Consider the following 14,787-nt stretch of genomic DNA (forward strand, 5'->3'; position numbering starts at 1 on the left):
GACAAGTCCTCCTCTCTCTAGAGCAGTGATACGCACCATGTGGCTCTTTTGTGTCTTTATTTGAAATATAATGCCGCTAGAAAACCATACAAAGGTCATCTTTAACCTCAGAAATGTTCCATTAATTAGTTTGTTTCCCAACTCTTGTACATTTGGCTTAAATTGTCAACCTTTATTTTTGTTTGGATATTTCCATTGCCTTTATTTGGAACCCCCCCTCCCCGCCACTTCTAATCTATTTTTACAGCTTTTTAAGCCCAAATTTGCAAATTTTTTTGCTCTTCTTCACCAGTTTTGTCCTTTTTTTGACCTGCTATTTGCAATTTTTCCACTTTTTGCCATGTTTTGCCTCTTCTCACCCATTTAAGCTGCTTTTTTCCACTGAATGCCACCTTTGTTTCATTTTGCCACCTGTAACTCATTTTTAATCAATTTTGCCACTTTTTCTCCCCGTTTTTGCCAATTTTCACCCATTTTACCACTTTTGTCTCCAGTTTCTGCCCATTTTGCCACTTTTGCCCATTTTAGTCTTTCACTCATTTTTGCCACATTTTTACCGTTTTTGAATATTTTGCCACCTGTAACTCATTTTTTGTTTTTGATTTTTTCCATTTTTCACGAGTTTTTGCCTCTTTTATCTTGCTTTTTGCTATTTGCAATTTTTTCCCCCCTTTTTGTCTTTTTTTGCACCTTCTTGCACATTTAAGCTGCCTTTTGCCATTGAATGCAACTTTTTCCTATTTCTGCCTATTTCAGTTACTCAGTTTTGCCACATTTTAATGTTTTTGGACCATTTTTTATTTATTTGTTTATTTGATAAGGACAGTGCACATCAATCAACATTTTCGCAACACACGTCAATGTAAATATGCCGGAATCAGCATAATAGCTAAAATTCATTCATTTGCCACCTGTAACTCATTTTTTAATCAATATTTGCCACTTTTTTCCCATTTTTGCTAACTTTCACCCATTTTTTTGCCACTTCTTTGCCACTTTTTGACCATTTCGCCACTTAATCTTATTTTTATTGCAACTTTAACCCATTGTGGCGCTTACAAAGGTATTTTTTAACTTTGTGGCTCTTTGGTTGAGCAGGGTTGAGTAACACTGCTCTAGACAGTTTTTTGCACTGACAATGAGGTAATGTCTGAATGTATTAAGTACATATATGAAAGGCTCTATACGCTGCCGCTGAGTGTTTTCAACGGAGGAACTTAAACTAGTCATCTGTCCATTAAAGAGCCTCGCTTGAGTCTTTGTCCTCGGTGACTATAAAGTGTAACTCTAGTCTCACAGATGCAAATTGTAGTTCCACTTATGCCAAGAATGAACAAAAGACCCCTCTCCTTTGCACTCTTTGTTTCTGTGGGTATTCTCTCCAGCTATCAAAAGTCCTTCTAACTATAAAAGCAGTCAGGCTTTTGTGTTTTAGCCCCTTTGTTAGGTACCGGTAAGTAAGAGCCCGATCCCTGCTTCTCAGGTTCTATCACCCTCTTTAAAGCCTTTTTTTTCTCACTGCTGGTACTGTAACATTATCTGTCCCCTGAAGCATGAAAGCAGCAGATACTTGTTGTTAAGAGACCCTAATTCTTTTTATTATGTGTATGTCAATGTTGCCCCAGAGTTAAACACTGATGCTGCATTTTCCCCCTTGTTTATCAGCCCTTAAAGGCAGCATGTGTAATATATAGTACTTTAGGCAGTGTTGTACATTGCAGTGTTTTGTCTCCTGTTGCATTGTTCAGAAATTTAAAACCCCTCAGCAGGCGCCAGGGATGCTACTCCTTTGGCTACCCTGTGCCATGTTTACTCACTGAAAATTAAAATAAGACGAGAGCCTTCTTCTAATGTCCTTGAATAGAACAAAACCTGCATGGGCTGCACAATGCTGCCATCTGGTGGCAGCTGTGCATACAACAGTGTCTCTACTGAAATAGAGGACACACACAAAGTCAGTTTACATCGTCATTCAGCTTTTTTTAAATGTGCAAGAAGTATTTAGCGAGTGAGGGAAAACAGAGCTAACAGGTCATCAGTATAAGTGCAGAAAATAACTCTTTATTTTAACCTCAGTTTAAAGAAACAGATCAGCAGAGAACCTCTGTGATGCCCTTTATGTTTAACCACAAAATCTCACTGTCTGATGTTAAATATTCTGTACTTTGCCTCTCTCCGTCTCCCCACAGGTGGAAAAGATCCGTCAGGTGAAGGCCAAGTCTCTGTACCTGCAGGTGGAGAAACTGCACCAGAGTCTGACAAAGTTGGACAGCACTATCGCTGCCGTTAGCCAGGTGCTGGATGAGGGCCGCCACCTCGACGTGCTCCTCGCCAGGGAGCGAATGCTCACCCAGATCCACGAGCTGAAGGCTTTGAGGGGTCTGCTGCAGCCACAAGAAGATGACCGCTTCATGTTTACTCCTCCAGACCAGGTAAACACCTGCAGTACCTTTGTTAATGCACATTTGATGAAGTGGTCATGCTTGCTTTTGATGTTATTACAAACAATATAGTCCGGTTTTTATTATCAGACTTGATTAAGTGTTGATGTGATGATCAGTGCTTCTTGTAGATTTTGCAGCAAATTATAACAATACTGTGCTATTTTAGGTCATAATAATTGTAATATGAAATGCTATGTAATGTTGCTTCATCTAACAACTGTCTGTAACTCTTTGTTGTTTCCACAGGCTCTGTACATTGCCATCCAGTCCATGGGCCTGATCAGCAGTGGGGCGTTCGCCCCAGTCACCAAAGCCCATGGCGAGGGTCTTAAGAGTGCGCTCCGGGGCAAGCCTGCCTCCTTCACTGTAATTGGCTATGACCATGACGGTGAGCCGCGCCTCTCTGGAGGAGACTCGGTGTCTGCGATTGTCATGTCGGTCACAGATGGTAACCTGTCTGCTGCAGAGGTGACCGACCACCAGAATGGTTCCTACACCGTCAGCTACCTGCCTAAATGTGAGGGGGAGCATCTCGTGTCCGTGCTGGTGTGCAACCAGCACATCCAGGGCAGCCCCTTCAAAGTGATCGTCAAGTCAGGGCGGAGCTACGGCTCCCTGGGCTCCCAGGTGTCATCTTTTGGGTGTGAGGGGGAGGGTGATGGTCAGCTGTGCCGTCCCTGGGGCATCAGTGTGGACAAGGAGGGATATGTGGTGGTGGCTGACCGGAGCAACAACCGCATACAGGTAGAGCAGAACGTGTGATTCTTTGCATTTAGTCTATTAAAATCATCACTGTACCCTCCTTTTCTGTATTCTTCCTCAAGTTCAGTTTGTCTTTACTCAGTCTGATATGCCCCAAGACTAGACGTGGTTTGAAAACGGAGAGTTCATGTTGACAGTTTAACTTGTGCATTAAAAATGTTTAGTGAAAGCTTTTCATTAAAAAGGAAGCATAATCATGAATGTCATGTTTCCTGTCTCCCCTTTATAGATATTCAAGCCCTGTGGTGCCTTCCACCATAAGTTTGGCTCTCTGGGTTCCAGGCCGGGTCAGTTTGATCGTCCAGCAGGGGTTGCGTGTGACAGTCAGAGACGAATCATTGTGGCTGATAAAGACAATCACCGTGTGCAGGTACAGACACCCAGAATTAAGCAAACACTGTTTAGCATGATTTCTGGAGCTCTGTTGTATTCACATTCACCAGAAATCCACAGAACATTTGCAAGAGACAAAATGCATGTATAAAATAGCTTAGATTTAGAGCAGTGGTTCTCAACTGGTGGGTCAGGGCCCAAAAGTTGGTCTAAAAGTCTGACTTACAGAATCCATGGCAGAACATGATTCCATACATATATTTACCACATTTTGGTGTAATAAAAAGTTAATTTTGGTTGTTTCCCTGAGGTCTGAGTTTATTTATCTTATTATTTTGGGTTAAAAGTTTCTTGGGATCTTGAGATAAAAATAGATTAAGATGTTACTAAAGGTGGGTCAAATGCATCTTGCGTGTCCTTCCATGGCTTCTCCAGTGATGCACATCTTAAAACTGTTGATTTTACCCTGCCTTTTTGCTCAGTCAGATATTTAGCATCATTTCTGGTCCAAGCTGCAACATTTTTATTAAAAAATGTGAGTTGCTGGAAATTTTTCATCGATTGTAGTCATGATTTCTCATCGAGGTAGTGGTGGGCCCTTGGGCTAGACCGGTAGAGAACCAGACATGATCAGACAAGCTCACCTCATTGGATAGATATTTGTGTCTCTCATGTGTATATTGGACAAAAAATCACTAGATAACTGCATTTACAGTAAATTTGAGTTCATAAACTCACCAGAAGGCCGCCTTGTTTTGGTCTGCACTAGTAGTGTGATGCCACTTGGCCATTCCCATGCAATAACCGGCCGTGTCAGACTGGCTGAATGTTTTTCTGTTTTAATCTGTTGCACATGTCCACTACAGCACGCACCGTCACAGCTTTCATACCAGGTTTGAGTTTGCTGCATGTTGGTTTTGGTCTCCCTGCTGTCAAGCTCTGTCATTCCTCCCAAGTTTTACCTCATAAACCTCCCTACGAGTTAAAGGATTCAGTGAAAAGAAGCATTCTGGGAGCTTTTCAAAATAAAAGCATTATGTACAAACAAAGGGAGTTTCTCCAAAGAAATGCTAAAGCGGATGTGTTTTCCTACTGTGTTTATCGTTACCTGCAACATTTCGCACCATGTGGTAACAGAAAGCTTCATAAATAAAAGTAGAAGGCTCAACTCAACTTTATTTATTTGTAAAGCACCTTTCATACATAAGACATGTTGCCCAAAGTGCTTTACAAGGAGCAGACAGACAGTAAGGAACAATAAAAACCAAAGAGAACAAAAGATAGAAAGAAATAGAATAAGAGAAACTGAAGAAATAGAGACAAGAAAAATTAAAGAGTCATTAAAATACAAAACCATAGATTAAAAAAATAATATCATAAAAAATGAAATTACCACATGTTAAAAGCCAAATTAAAAAGATGCGTCTTTAGTTAGGTCTGGGGAACAACTTTATTAAACATCGCATTTTAGCTTATGGCCTTCCTCTGGTTCATCAAGAAACAGATTTCAAATGTGGATGTAAATATTTGCTACAAAGAGGTAAATATGGCTCTGTATTCATTATTTTCCTGTCTAGTTTGACCGATAACCGGTCGTGGTGTAAGGAAAAAGTAGAAGAGACCTCAAATCTCAAAATTCTCCATCCATAAGATGTGCAACGTCTCCACAGCGTGTGAGCTACAGCTCTCTGTCCGTCTGAAACACTTAAAGGTCACATGTTATGCAAAATACACTTTTTCAGGCTTTTGTAACAAAAACATGTGCCCCTGGCCTGTCCACAATCCTCCCAACAATCAGAAAAATCCTCCCCCTCTCTTTCTCCACCTATCAGAAAATTTGTGTTGAAACAAGCTGTTCTCAGATTTTACCCTCATGATATCATGTGGGGAGTTAGCCCTGCCCCCAGGTTCAGTTGGCCCTCCCTGCTTGGAAGAAAGGTCCCCTCCCCTCCTGATCCTCCACTCAGCTGCCAGAGCAAATCCATTAAGACACATCCATTTCTGGAGAGGGGCGGAGTCAGACAGCTCATTAACATTTAAAGCCACAGACACAGAAACAGCTCGTTCTGAGCAGGGCTGAAACAGAGGGGTTTTTAGACATGCAGAAATCCAATACTGGAGTGTTTTTTCAGCAACAAACTTCACAGGCATGTTTTGAGGACCTCTGAGAACAATATAAACTTGTCTTAAAGGGGTGAAATATGTGACCTTTGAGGTATAGTACGCTGTGGAGCGCTCTGGCCAAGTGACGTTACAGTACCAGTGCAGACCAAAACATGACGGCCTCCTGGTGAATTTATAAACTCAAATTTATTTAAAATGCAGATAACTAGTACATTTCTCCTTCAAGAGGTGAGAGATGCAAATATCTGTCCACTAAGGGGAATTTGTCTGATCATGCAGGGTTCCTTTTAGAGCATGTAAGCTTCTGTAAAACGTGTAAATGTTTACGCATGAACTCTGCTCCTGCTCCTTCGTCTTTGAACATCTGTAACACTATAGGGCTCTAAGACATTTGTTTTGTCTGACAGGTGTTTACTTTTGAGGGCCAGTTCCTGCTGAAGTTTGGGGAAAAGGGTACCAAGAACGGGCAGTTTAACTATCCCTGGGATGTGGCTGTCAACTCTGAGGGTAAGATCCTGGTCTCAGATACCAGGAACCATCGTGTGCAGCTCTTCGCCCCTGATGGCTCTTTCCTCAACAAGTACGGCTTTGAAGGGGCCTTGTGGAAACACTTTGACTCTCCCAGAGGAGTGGCCTTTAACCACGAAGACCACCTGGTGGTGACCGACTTCAACAACCACCGGCTGCTCGTCATTCGGCCAGACTGCCAGTCGGCTCGTTTCCTGGGCTCGGAGGGAACTGGGAACGGGCAGTTTCTACGCCCCCAGGGCGTCGCCGTGGACCAGGAGAACCGCATAATCGTGGCCGACTCCCGCAACCACCGAGTGCAAGTGTTTGAGCCCAACGGGAACTTCTTATGCAAATTTGGCACACAGGGGAGCGGTTTTGGACAGATGGATCGCCCCTCCGGTGTGGCGGTGACGCCTGACGGAGTCATTGTGGTTGTTGACTTTGGAAATAATCGCATCCTCAAGTTCTAAAAAAAAAAAAAAAAAAAAAAAGTTTATTCTCTTCCTCTGTTTGCCCTTTTGCAGTTTTTTTAAAAATGAAGGACATGGAGGAGAGAGAATGAATCAACAGACACAACGGGAGGAGAACTCAGAGAGGATTGAGAGCATGTTGAAGTGAAGGGAAATTAAAACTGTAGATGATTATTTTCTGCATTTACATTGATCTTCTCCTAATCAGATAACTGTGGTATGTATTATTAAGGGGACCTCTACAAATTGATAATCAGTAGAAGAAGAGCCATATTTCCCTTCCTCAGTCTCTGCTGCTCTGAATGTTCTCTGCGGCTCTCCTTAAGTATCCATCTCAGGGATTTTCTCACTTTTCTTGAAATCTTGTACCCTCTGCTCCAAACCTACCTCATTTAGCTCTTTATGAATGTACTCATAGTCACTGAGCAGAGGTTTTAGTCCGTGAAGTTTTACAAAGAAGAAAGTCTACCTCTATACTTTGTTATTTAAGAGAGACAAAAAATGGACTGTTGAGTTTAATTTTTGCACAGGATTAATGGAATTCTTGCTGTGCATTTTTGAAATATGAGTTAAAGTGAACCTCCTGAATGTTGTTGCTGAGACAATACTCAGACCGCTGTAGAGGCTGCATGATTTATTCTCATTGGAGGGCTTCGCTCGGAGAGGAAACAAGGGTACACTAGTGTCCTTTTTTTGTTTTTGGCTGCATAGATTTATGCTTATGCAGCAGCCCTTGTCTCTTTGTGGCTTTATGAAGATCTTAGTGTCATGATAGCTGGAGAAGAGTGCCCATAGCGATGCCAAACTTGATAGATTTAAGATTAGCTCAGGTCATGGTAGGATTTATTCAGATCTGTACTTTCAGACTCTCCCTATAGCTTTATTAGCTAACGATGAATTTATCGACACGAAAAAAAAATCCCAGAAACGATCCCCATATAATTCCTCCCATAAATTAAGTTTTAGATCATCCTCACACCCCTGGCCCCTTAATGTCCCGTAAGATTGGATTAATTACTTTTTAAACAAATTTTAAAAAAAAGTGTCCAGCTAGCATGAAGATGCAAGAATTTGTATGCAAGGAGAGAGGCAACTCCTTCAAATGGGAGAATTTACCAAAGGATTTTGGAGATTATTTTTCAAAATCTAGCGATCTCGACGTAGAGATTTAATCATTTCATTGTATGACACCTTTATGGTGAGGCATGCTGTGTGACAAAAGCCTCACAAGTAGACACCTAATTTGGCTGTCCGGAGGACGTTAATGACCTCGCTTTGAAAGACGTCTAGAATAATAATTTGGATTTAGCTGGTGGTTTAAAGCCACCAACTTTGGCTCCTGGGGCATAGGATTTAGTCCAGTCCAATGAGAGGGTGAGATTTCACAGCCCTGCCCTATTTATTAATCTCTGGAGATTAGAAGGCCTCCCCAGATTGAGCGCTAGTAGACCGATACCTCTAAAGATGGAGGTCTAAAGACCTACTACTGGAGTCAACCAAAGTTAGAATTTCTGCACAATTGTAGATATGGCAATTTAAGAAGCTTAAATCCCCTTTAAAGACATTTTTCTTGAATAATCATTGTTGCCCATAATTAAAAAGTTATGCAGTTGAGTCCGCAGTCCTCTCCACGGTAGGCTTAGAAGAATTAAGAGTGCACACTTCATAGTTTAATGTGCATAAAAATGTCCACATCCTGCTAAGACTAAGGCCTTGATGATGAGGCAGGTTTTAAAAGAACTTCTCCGTCTCTGCAGGGATGTTTGTAGAGAACAGAAGACACCCACACCAAAGAGAATTCTTTTCCCCTCATGCCATTCTTACCCATTAAACAAAGCCACATTTATTTCCATTTAGACAGCCCAAAGGCTCAAAGTAGCATCTCAGATTAACCTTCGTATCCAAGTGTAATCGCCATAGAAACGACCATAATAGATACTAACTCTGTGTGGTGGAAGCATCGCGGGGTTTTAAACCCCCTTGCTCTTATTTCAATCTGTGTCCCACTGGAAGCACTAGACAATTAAGGTTCTGTTAGCAGCTTTTTAGCTTAGCATAAAACATTGGGACTAATGAGAAAATGAACCGACTGGCTCCCACCTCTGAGGTGAGGGTCCGTCTGCACATGATCAGGATTTACATCATCATATCTCAGATATCCTGTTTCACCTCCTGAATACCTCAAACGTGTCACTCACAGCTTCTGTGCATTGAAATACCTCATCATGTTACCCATTCTGAATACCTCATTTTCACTCTTGTATTTAAGCATACCTCATCATATATTTATGCATAACGAATATACCTCATTCTTTGTATCATCTTGTGTTACAGTACAGTACATGTCCCATAGCTCTTGGACCAAAGATCATGGTACTGTTTGACTTAAATAGAAATTTGTATTATGATCATCGCTCCATCTTCCAACCCTGAACAGCTTTAGGTTGTTCGCTGCTGTAATGCCTGGTAACCTTTGCCTTTTATCACCAAGAAACCAAATATCTCAGATGAAAGCGTTGTGCCAAAAGGATCTGTGAGAGGTCTGTGCCAAACAGGGTTGGCGTTTGGACCACGTGTTGTAGACGACACATGTCACTGGACCATTTTATCATAGATGCAAATGTTAGATCAGAGCACCTGAGTAGAAACCTTGCTCTCTGATTGGATGCACTTAAGAGGGCTGGGCCCCGTTTATCTTTACCTCATGATGATGATGATGACGGTGATGATGATGAACATGCAGATTCCACTTGTACTTTGTTACTGTGCGCAAGGGGTGACAGGAAGAGGACGTGGCCTCTTTTAAAGAGTTAAGAACTTCACAAACCCGCCTTTGAACACCTTAAGATATACCTCAACCTTGAGCACAATTTACCGACATCTCAGTGTGGATCTCAGGATGCTGTAGGACCCTGAGACCAGTGTAAACCCCCCCCCCACTCTCACTGTGTGGTAAAAACACATAAGAGGATCATGCCTAACAGGTGACAGCAGGCTGGGTTTTATTTAAGTGGAGCTTTTAGCACATTGATGGTGAGCCAGTTGCTTTGAACCCAACATAAGATCGTTTTTTTGTTTTTCAGTATTACTCTGTGAAATGTTCACTCATGTTGCATCAGTTTTTTTTATTAAGATTGCAGAATTCTATCTTTAAGATCATTAGGTCTTCACTCTTAAAGAGGAAAAATGTATTTTAAACCTTTGTTTTTCATTTTGTTGCATGCTTTAAAAAGTCCTTGTATTATACTGATGTCTCTCAGATAGGTGTTGCAAAACTCAGATGGGGTGGGTAGCTGATTATTGGGATGGTTTTACCAAAATATATACCCAAAGATTTGTATGTGTGTGTTAGGATTGTGTTGGATGGATTATCCTTTGACCTTTGCGATTGTATTTCCTGTTCTCAAGAGGCTCTGCAGACCTGTTTGGCTGGCCATGCCTCCATTCCTGAGAAACAAGAGAGGCAGAGTTTTCAGAGAAATGCCCCTCGACCCTTAGTGCTTAGTTTTCTCCCTCTAATATGCACAATATGTGTAGACATATTAATCTCCTTTCACACTCAAAGCCCTGTAACTTTTTGGAGGTAAAAGCTTCCTGCTGAGTGTTTAACTTCCCCAACATTGATGAATCCACAGGGCGGCCATGTTTTTTTTTTTTTAATTGATTCAGTGATTCCCACTTTCATGCAAGGTGCAGCTAGGATTCTCCTGCACAATCTAGCAATCATCTTCCTCCCCCTGTCTTTATAATAAACCAGGAAGTGAAGTGACGGCTGCCCAGCTGCACTCCTGCTCAGCTGGATTTATCTTCACAGCGCCCCTGTGGTTTTTTGTCCATCGTTTTATTTCTGGCCTCTCATGGCTTAAAGAGAAAAAAGCAGAGCTGCACCAGGTGATGTGTGCAAGGTCGTAGACCTCCTTTTAATGATTGTAAACGCTAAAGAAAGAAAGAAAAAAAAAGTTTGAAATTTAGAAAGGAAAAAATTAAAAACTCAGGTAGTTCTCAGCAGCCCTGCCCTGCAGGTGTCTCATTGAAACGTGTCCCGTAGTGATGATGTAGTGACTTTTTTTCCCTGTTATGAGCTCTCATTACTAGTCTGATTCTTTTGCGTGTCCATTTGATAATTATAAAACAATTTATTTTAAATCTGATACAATAAGGATTTTGATTAGCTTCTCCTGATTAATCTTTTGTTTTTTGTTTTTTTTGCCAATTTCTGTTTTACAAAAACGTACAAATACGTGTCACCACTTGATGCTCATTGGCTCCTTTAGAATGTATTTTGTGAAGAAAGGAGTTTAATTGGATCTTGTTGATGCTCACTCTATACAGTCAGCTGCTGGGAGTAAATAAGACGCAGAAACTGTTTTTTGTTAGCATTTTGTGCTCAGTGTTCAGCACCAGCAATACTCAGAGTATACGGTGGAATCAGCGGTCATAGAGGAACATGCAGCATGGATCAGCTTTAACAGAAGCCCTGCAGACAAGGGGTGCCTGCTCTTCTCGTTCCCGTGGTCTTGCTCTCCCAGCGGCTGACTGTGTGGTGTGTGTACTGTGTTTGTGCGCTGCATCTGTGTCGTCTAAGCAGAAATCCACTGAATGTATCCTCCTAACAGTCCAAGAGGCAGGGAGAGCTGGCAGGGCCAGCTGAGTTTAGATGGGTGCTGCTGGCACTTCCTCAGCCAGGCGTGTGTGTGTGTGTGTGTTTATCAGTCAATCCTTGTCCGCGTGTGTGTATTTGCCAGCACACCTTCCCCTTTCTCTTCACACACGCGCACATGTCTGAATGCGGGGTGAAGTGCAGATGTCAGGTCTTCAGTCTAAATAAGGCACAGGAGACGATAATATTTTGGCCTCCTGCTGCTCTCGTTGTACTCTGTGGACTTTAAACATTTCCTATGCAGTTTTTGTTTGCTTTTTTTGTTTACACTTAAATAAAGTTGTATTTCTTTGACTTCAAAATCTGTGACTCTTTTTTTCCCACATTGCACAGCTGATCCTTTGTCAAGCCCCACCCTCCTAAACTTAGCACAAAATGTAAGAAAATGTGTGTTTGGTGGATAACCTCTTTATTCTTGGCATTAAATCTTATATGATTGGAAAGTCTGTTTATTACCCTTTTTAAATGATGCCACGTCTGAAAGGAGCATGCATTGGTAGGATGAGCAGCAGAGCTGAGTATGTGGGTAGTACCCATGAAAAATGTTCCAAATCTTCTCTGACAATGCCGACCAGCTTATTCTAATGTTGCTGTTGACTCTTGTTTTGAGCTTGTAGTTTCCACAGGTGCTGACCGCCTGGTACCATGATGGACTGATCTGGATCTACAAGCTAGACCGAGATGCTGCATTACTTAGAGTGAGCACCTTGTTTTTGAAAATGACTTTTCTGTTTCCAGCTAGAGCTGCTGAAAGATTGCAATTTTTGATCACTACTACAGTCAGTTTGTCTTAAACTAAGGGTAATTTACTTCCTGTGGAGACTCAGACCTGCTTTTATTCTGAAAAAAAATAAGCAACCCTGTGTGGATTGAAGATTATGACAGTAACTCAACCACAGAAAAAGGAACTTGTTACAGACTGAGAAAGGAAATCAGGGAACAGCATAAAGGTAAATGTTTGATTAAACAAGGACGACTTTTGCCTTCACTGAGCTGTCTGTGTGGGAAGGAGCTGTTTATTTATTTTACATCATTTTGGCTGCAGGGAGACGCTGCACTGGCTTTGTGCTGAAAGGAAAAATTAAGCATGCAATTCAAGATATTTATTTATTTTGATTAATTTAACCCAGGAAGCCTCGTTGAGATAAATCTCATTTACAAGAGAGTCCTGGCTAAAACAGGCAGCATGTTCACAGAGTTACAGACATGAACATTAAACATAAAAACACCACTAAACAGATCAGAGTCATCAGTCTAAACATCTACATCCTGATGCACCTTCCTCCAATGCCTTCTATCTTCTTTAACCCATAAGGACCCTAAGTAACCCAGGTGTCACATGACCTTTAAATGTCCTGTAAGAGACCTTGTAGAGCTTTTTTCTTGACTTAAACTAAAAAAGTCCCTGACTGAAACACACTGAACATTCTGATGCAGTCATGTGATTGGTTGAATATTTAAAAGTGGAATAAATGAAATAGATGTAGAAACTAGAAAAGCACTCACAGAGCGTAGACCTCCACCATTAGCCCTGTCGCCCAGTAGTGAAGAATCCTTTAATAAATTCCTGGATTCCTCCCCATGTGCCCCCCACCACAGCATTTGTCGATTACTCCCTCCCCGTGGGGTGGAAACACGGTGAGGTAAAGCATTGGCTTCACATCATGGTAAAAGCGTTTCCTGCTGGTGCCGACAGATGCACTGACAGTCTCACCCATGGTCTCACTGGACGACTGGAAGTCATGACAGAGGGTTATATACTCTATATACTCTATAAACTCCAAAACTTTGAATAGAAACACACCCAAAATGCTGCTGGGATTGAAGTTACTCATGTCCGCCATCTCCTGGTGTAAAGTGGTAACAGCGCAGACCTCCACCATTAGCCCTATCTCCCAATAGTACAGAATCCTTTAAAAAAATTCCTGGATCCAGACGGTGATCCGGATCAGTCCTAAAATCTAATCAGTTCTTCCTTACGCCATTTCTGACATTTCATGAAAAATTTCATCAAAATCCATCCTTAACTTTTTGAGTTATGTTGCTAACAAACAAACAAACCCACCTGATCACATAACCTCCTTGGCGGAGGTAAAAAGGGGCATAACTTGTAAAATCAGTGGTGAAAGGGCTAAAAAGAGCCAACAATGGGATTAAAATGGCAAAAAAAAAAAACATATAGAAATGTGACAAGAGAAAAAATATGGAAAAATTGTGAAAAGTGGTTAAAAGTGACAAAAATGGGTTGAAGAGGCAAAAACAGGTGGAAAAAAGCCAGATAAACCTGTAAAAACATGTCAAAAACTGAGTTCAAAGTGTGAAATAAAGGCTAAAGGTAAAATACAGTTGCAGAATTGTTTTTTAAAATGGGGATAATGGCAAAAATGGGTTACAGAAATGCAAAAAATTGTGAAAAAATGGGTGGAAAATTGTGAAAAGCTTTTAAAAATTGGCAAAAAGGGTATAAAGTGGAAAAAAGTTGCAAAAATGGCTAGATGAAGTAGGAAAATGGGGATCAAAAGTGAATTAAAAGTGAAAAAATGGGCATAGAGTGGAAAAAAGTGGCATTAATGAACAGAGACAGTGGTGAAAAGAGGTTAAAAAGCCCTTATTCCACTGATCCAGCACACATGCATTGATATCATTAATAAATCATGACTGTGGAGGAACCATTCACCGGGTTTTTGTGTTGAAAAAAGCCCCTGAATTTTGTTATTAAATCTAATTGATTCTGACTTATGCTTATCAAAAGTAGTTACTAGGTGATATTTGTGCTTAAATACAAGCAAAAGTTAGAAAAACAATATAAAATGAAAGTATTTGTATGTGACCCTTGGTGCAGTATTGTGTACATTATCCCCCTCAAGAGAAGATGGGGGTCACCGATCTCTGACGCTGTTATTTTGGGGGTCACGAGCTGGAAAGTTTGGGAGCGCCTGCTCTAGACCAGTGGTTCTGGTCTAGAGCAGGGCCCACGACTGTGCCTTGAGGCAAGTCTAGGTGTACCGTGGGAATTTGTACAACCATAAGTTATTACTACAACTTTGTCACAAGCACTGAAAAAACCCTGAGAATGCAGAAGTCTTAACCTTGCAAAGCAGATTGATACGCCCGTTTCCTTGTTTCTCACTGGCGAATCCATCTTGTGAAGCTCCCATCTGAACCGTTTCTTCATTTAAAGAAGAACAAAGATCAGCAGTGAGTTGTTTTCTTTTCAAAAACAACAAAAGTCGAGTACTGACATGTCTGTAGTCGCCGTGTTTCGCATTATTCCTCGGTAGCTGCACACACGCAGCTGGATAGCTGCTACGTCATGTGTTTTGTTGCTCTGATTGGCCCGTAGAGACGTGACAGACAGAACGTTCATCCAATCACACTCTGAGTTTTTTTCAAACCCTCTGCCTTTTCTCAAACGTTTCCTATTGAAGCTTTCCCAGATGGATGTGTGAAACAATCCATCTGGTGTGTCAGGTTACATTTTTGC

At 41.3% G+C, this 14,787-nt stretch overlaps 1 protein-coding gene across 1 annotated transcript in view; it reads left to right on the forward strand.

Annotated features, from left to right (window-relative positions):
• trim71 (tripartite motif containing 71, E3 ubiquitin protein ligase) overlaps nucleotides 1-11,597 on the forward strand; it is a 51,163-nt gene extending 39,566 nt beyond the window's left edge. Inside the window, exons 4-7 of the mRNA XM_041809065.1 lie at nucleotides 2,190-2,432; nucleotides 2,691-3,188; nucleotides 3,436-3,576; nucleotides 6,071-11,597. Coding sequence (XP_041664999.1) covers nucleotides 2,190-2,432; nucleotides 2,691-3,188; nucleotides 3,436-3,576; nucleotides 6,071-6,643 — 1,455 coding nt within the window. The 3' untranslated portion in view covers nucleotides 6,644-11,597. The remainder of the gene's footprint in view (nucleotides 1-2,189; nucleotides 2,433-2,690; nucleotides 3,189-3,435; nucleotides 3,577-6,070) is intronic.
• The last annotated feature ends 3,190 nt before the right edge of the window (nucleotides 11,598-14,787 follow it).

Source organism: Cheilinus undulatus, linkage group 16 (genome assembly GCF_018320785.1).
Source record: "Cheilinus undulatus linkage group 16, ASM1832078v1, whole genome shotgun sequence".
In the NCBI taxonomy this organism is placed as follows: domain Eukaryota; kingdom Metazoa; phylum Chordata; class Actinopteri; order Labriformes; family Labridae; genus Cheilinus; species Cheilinus undulatus.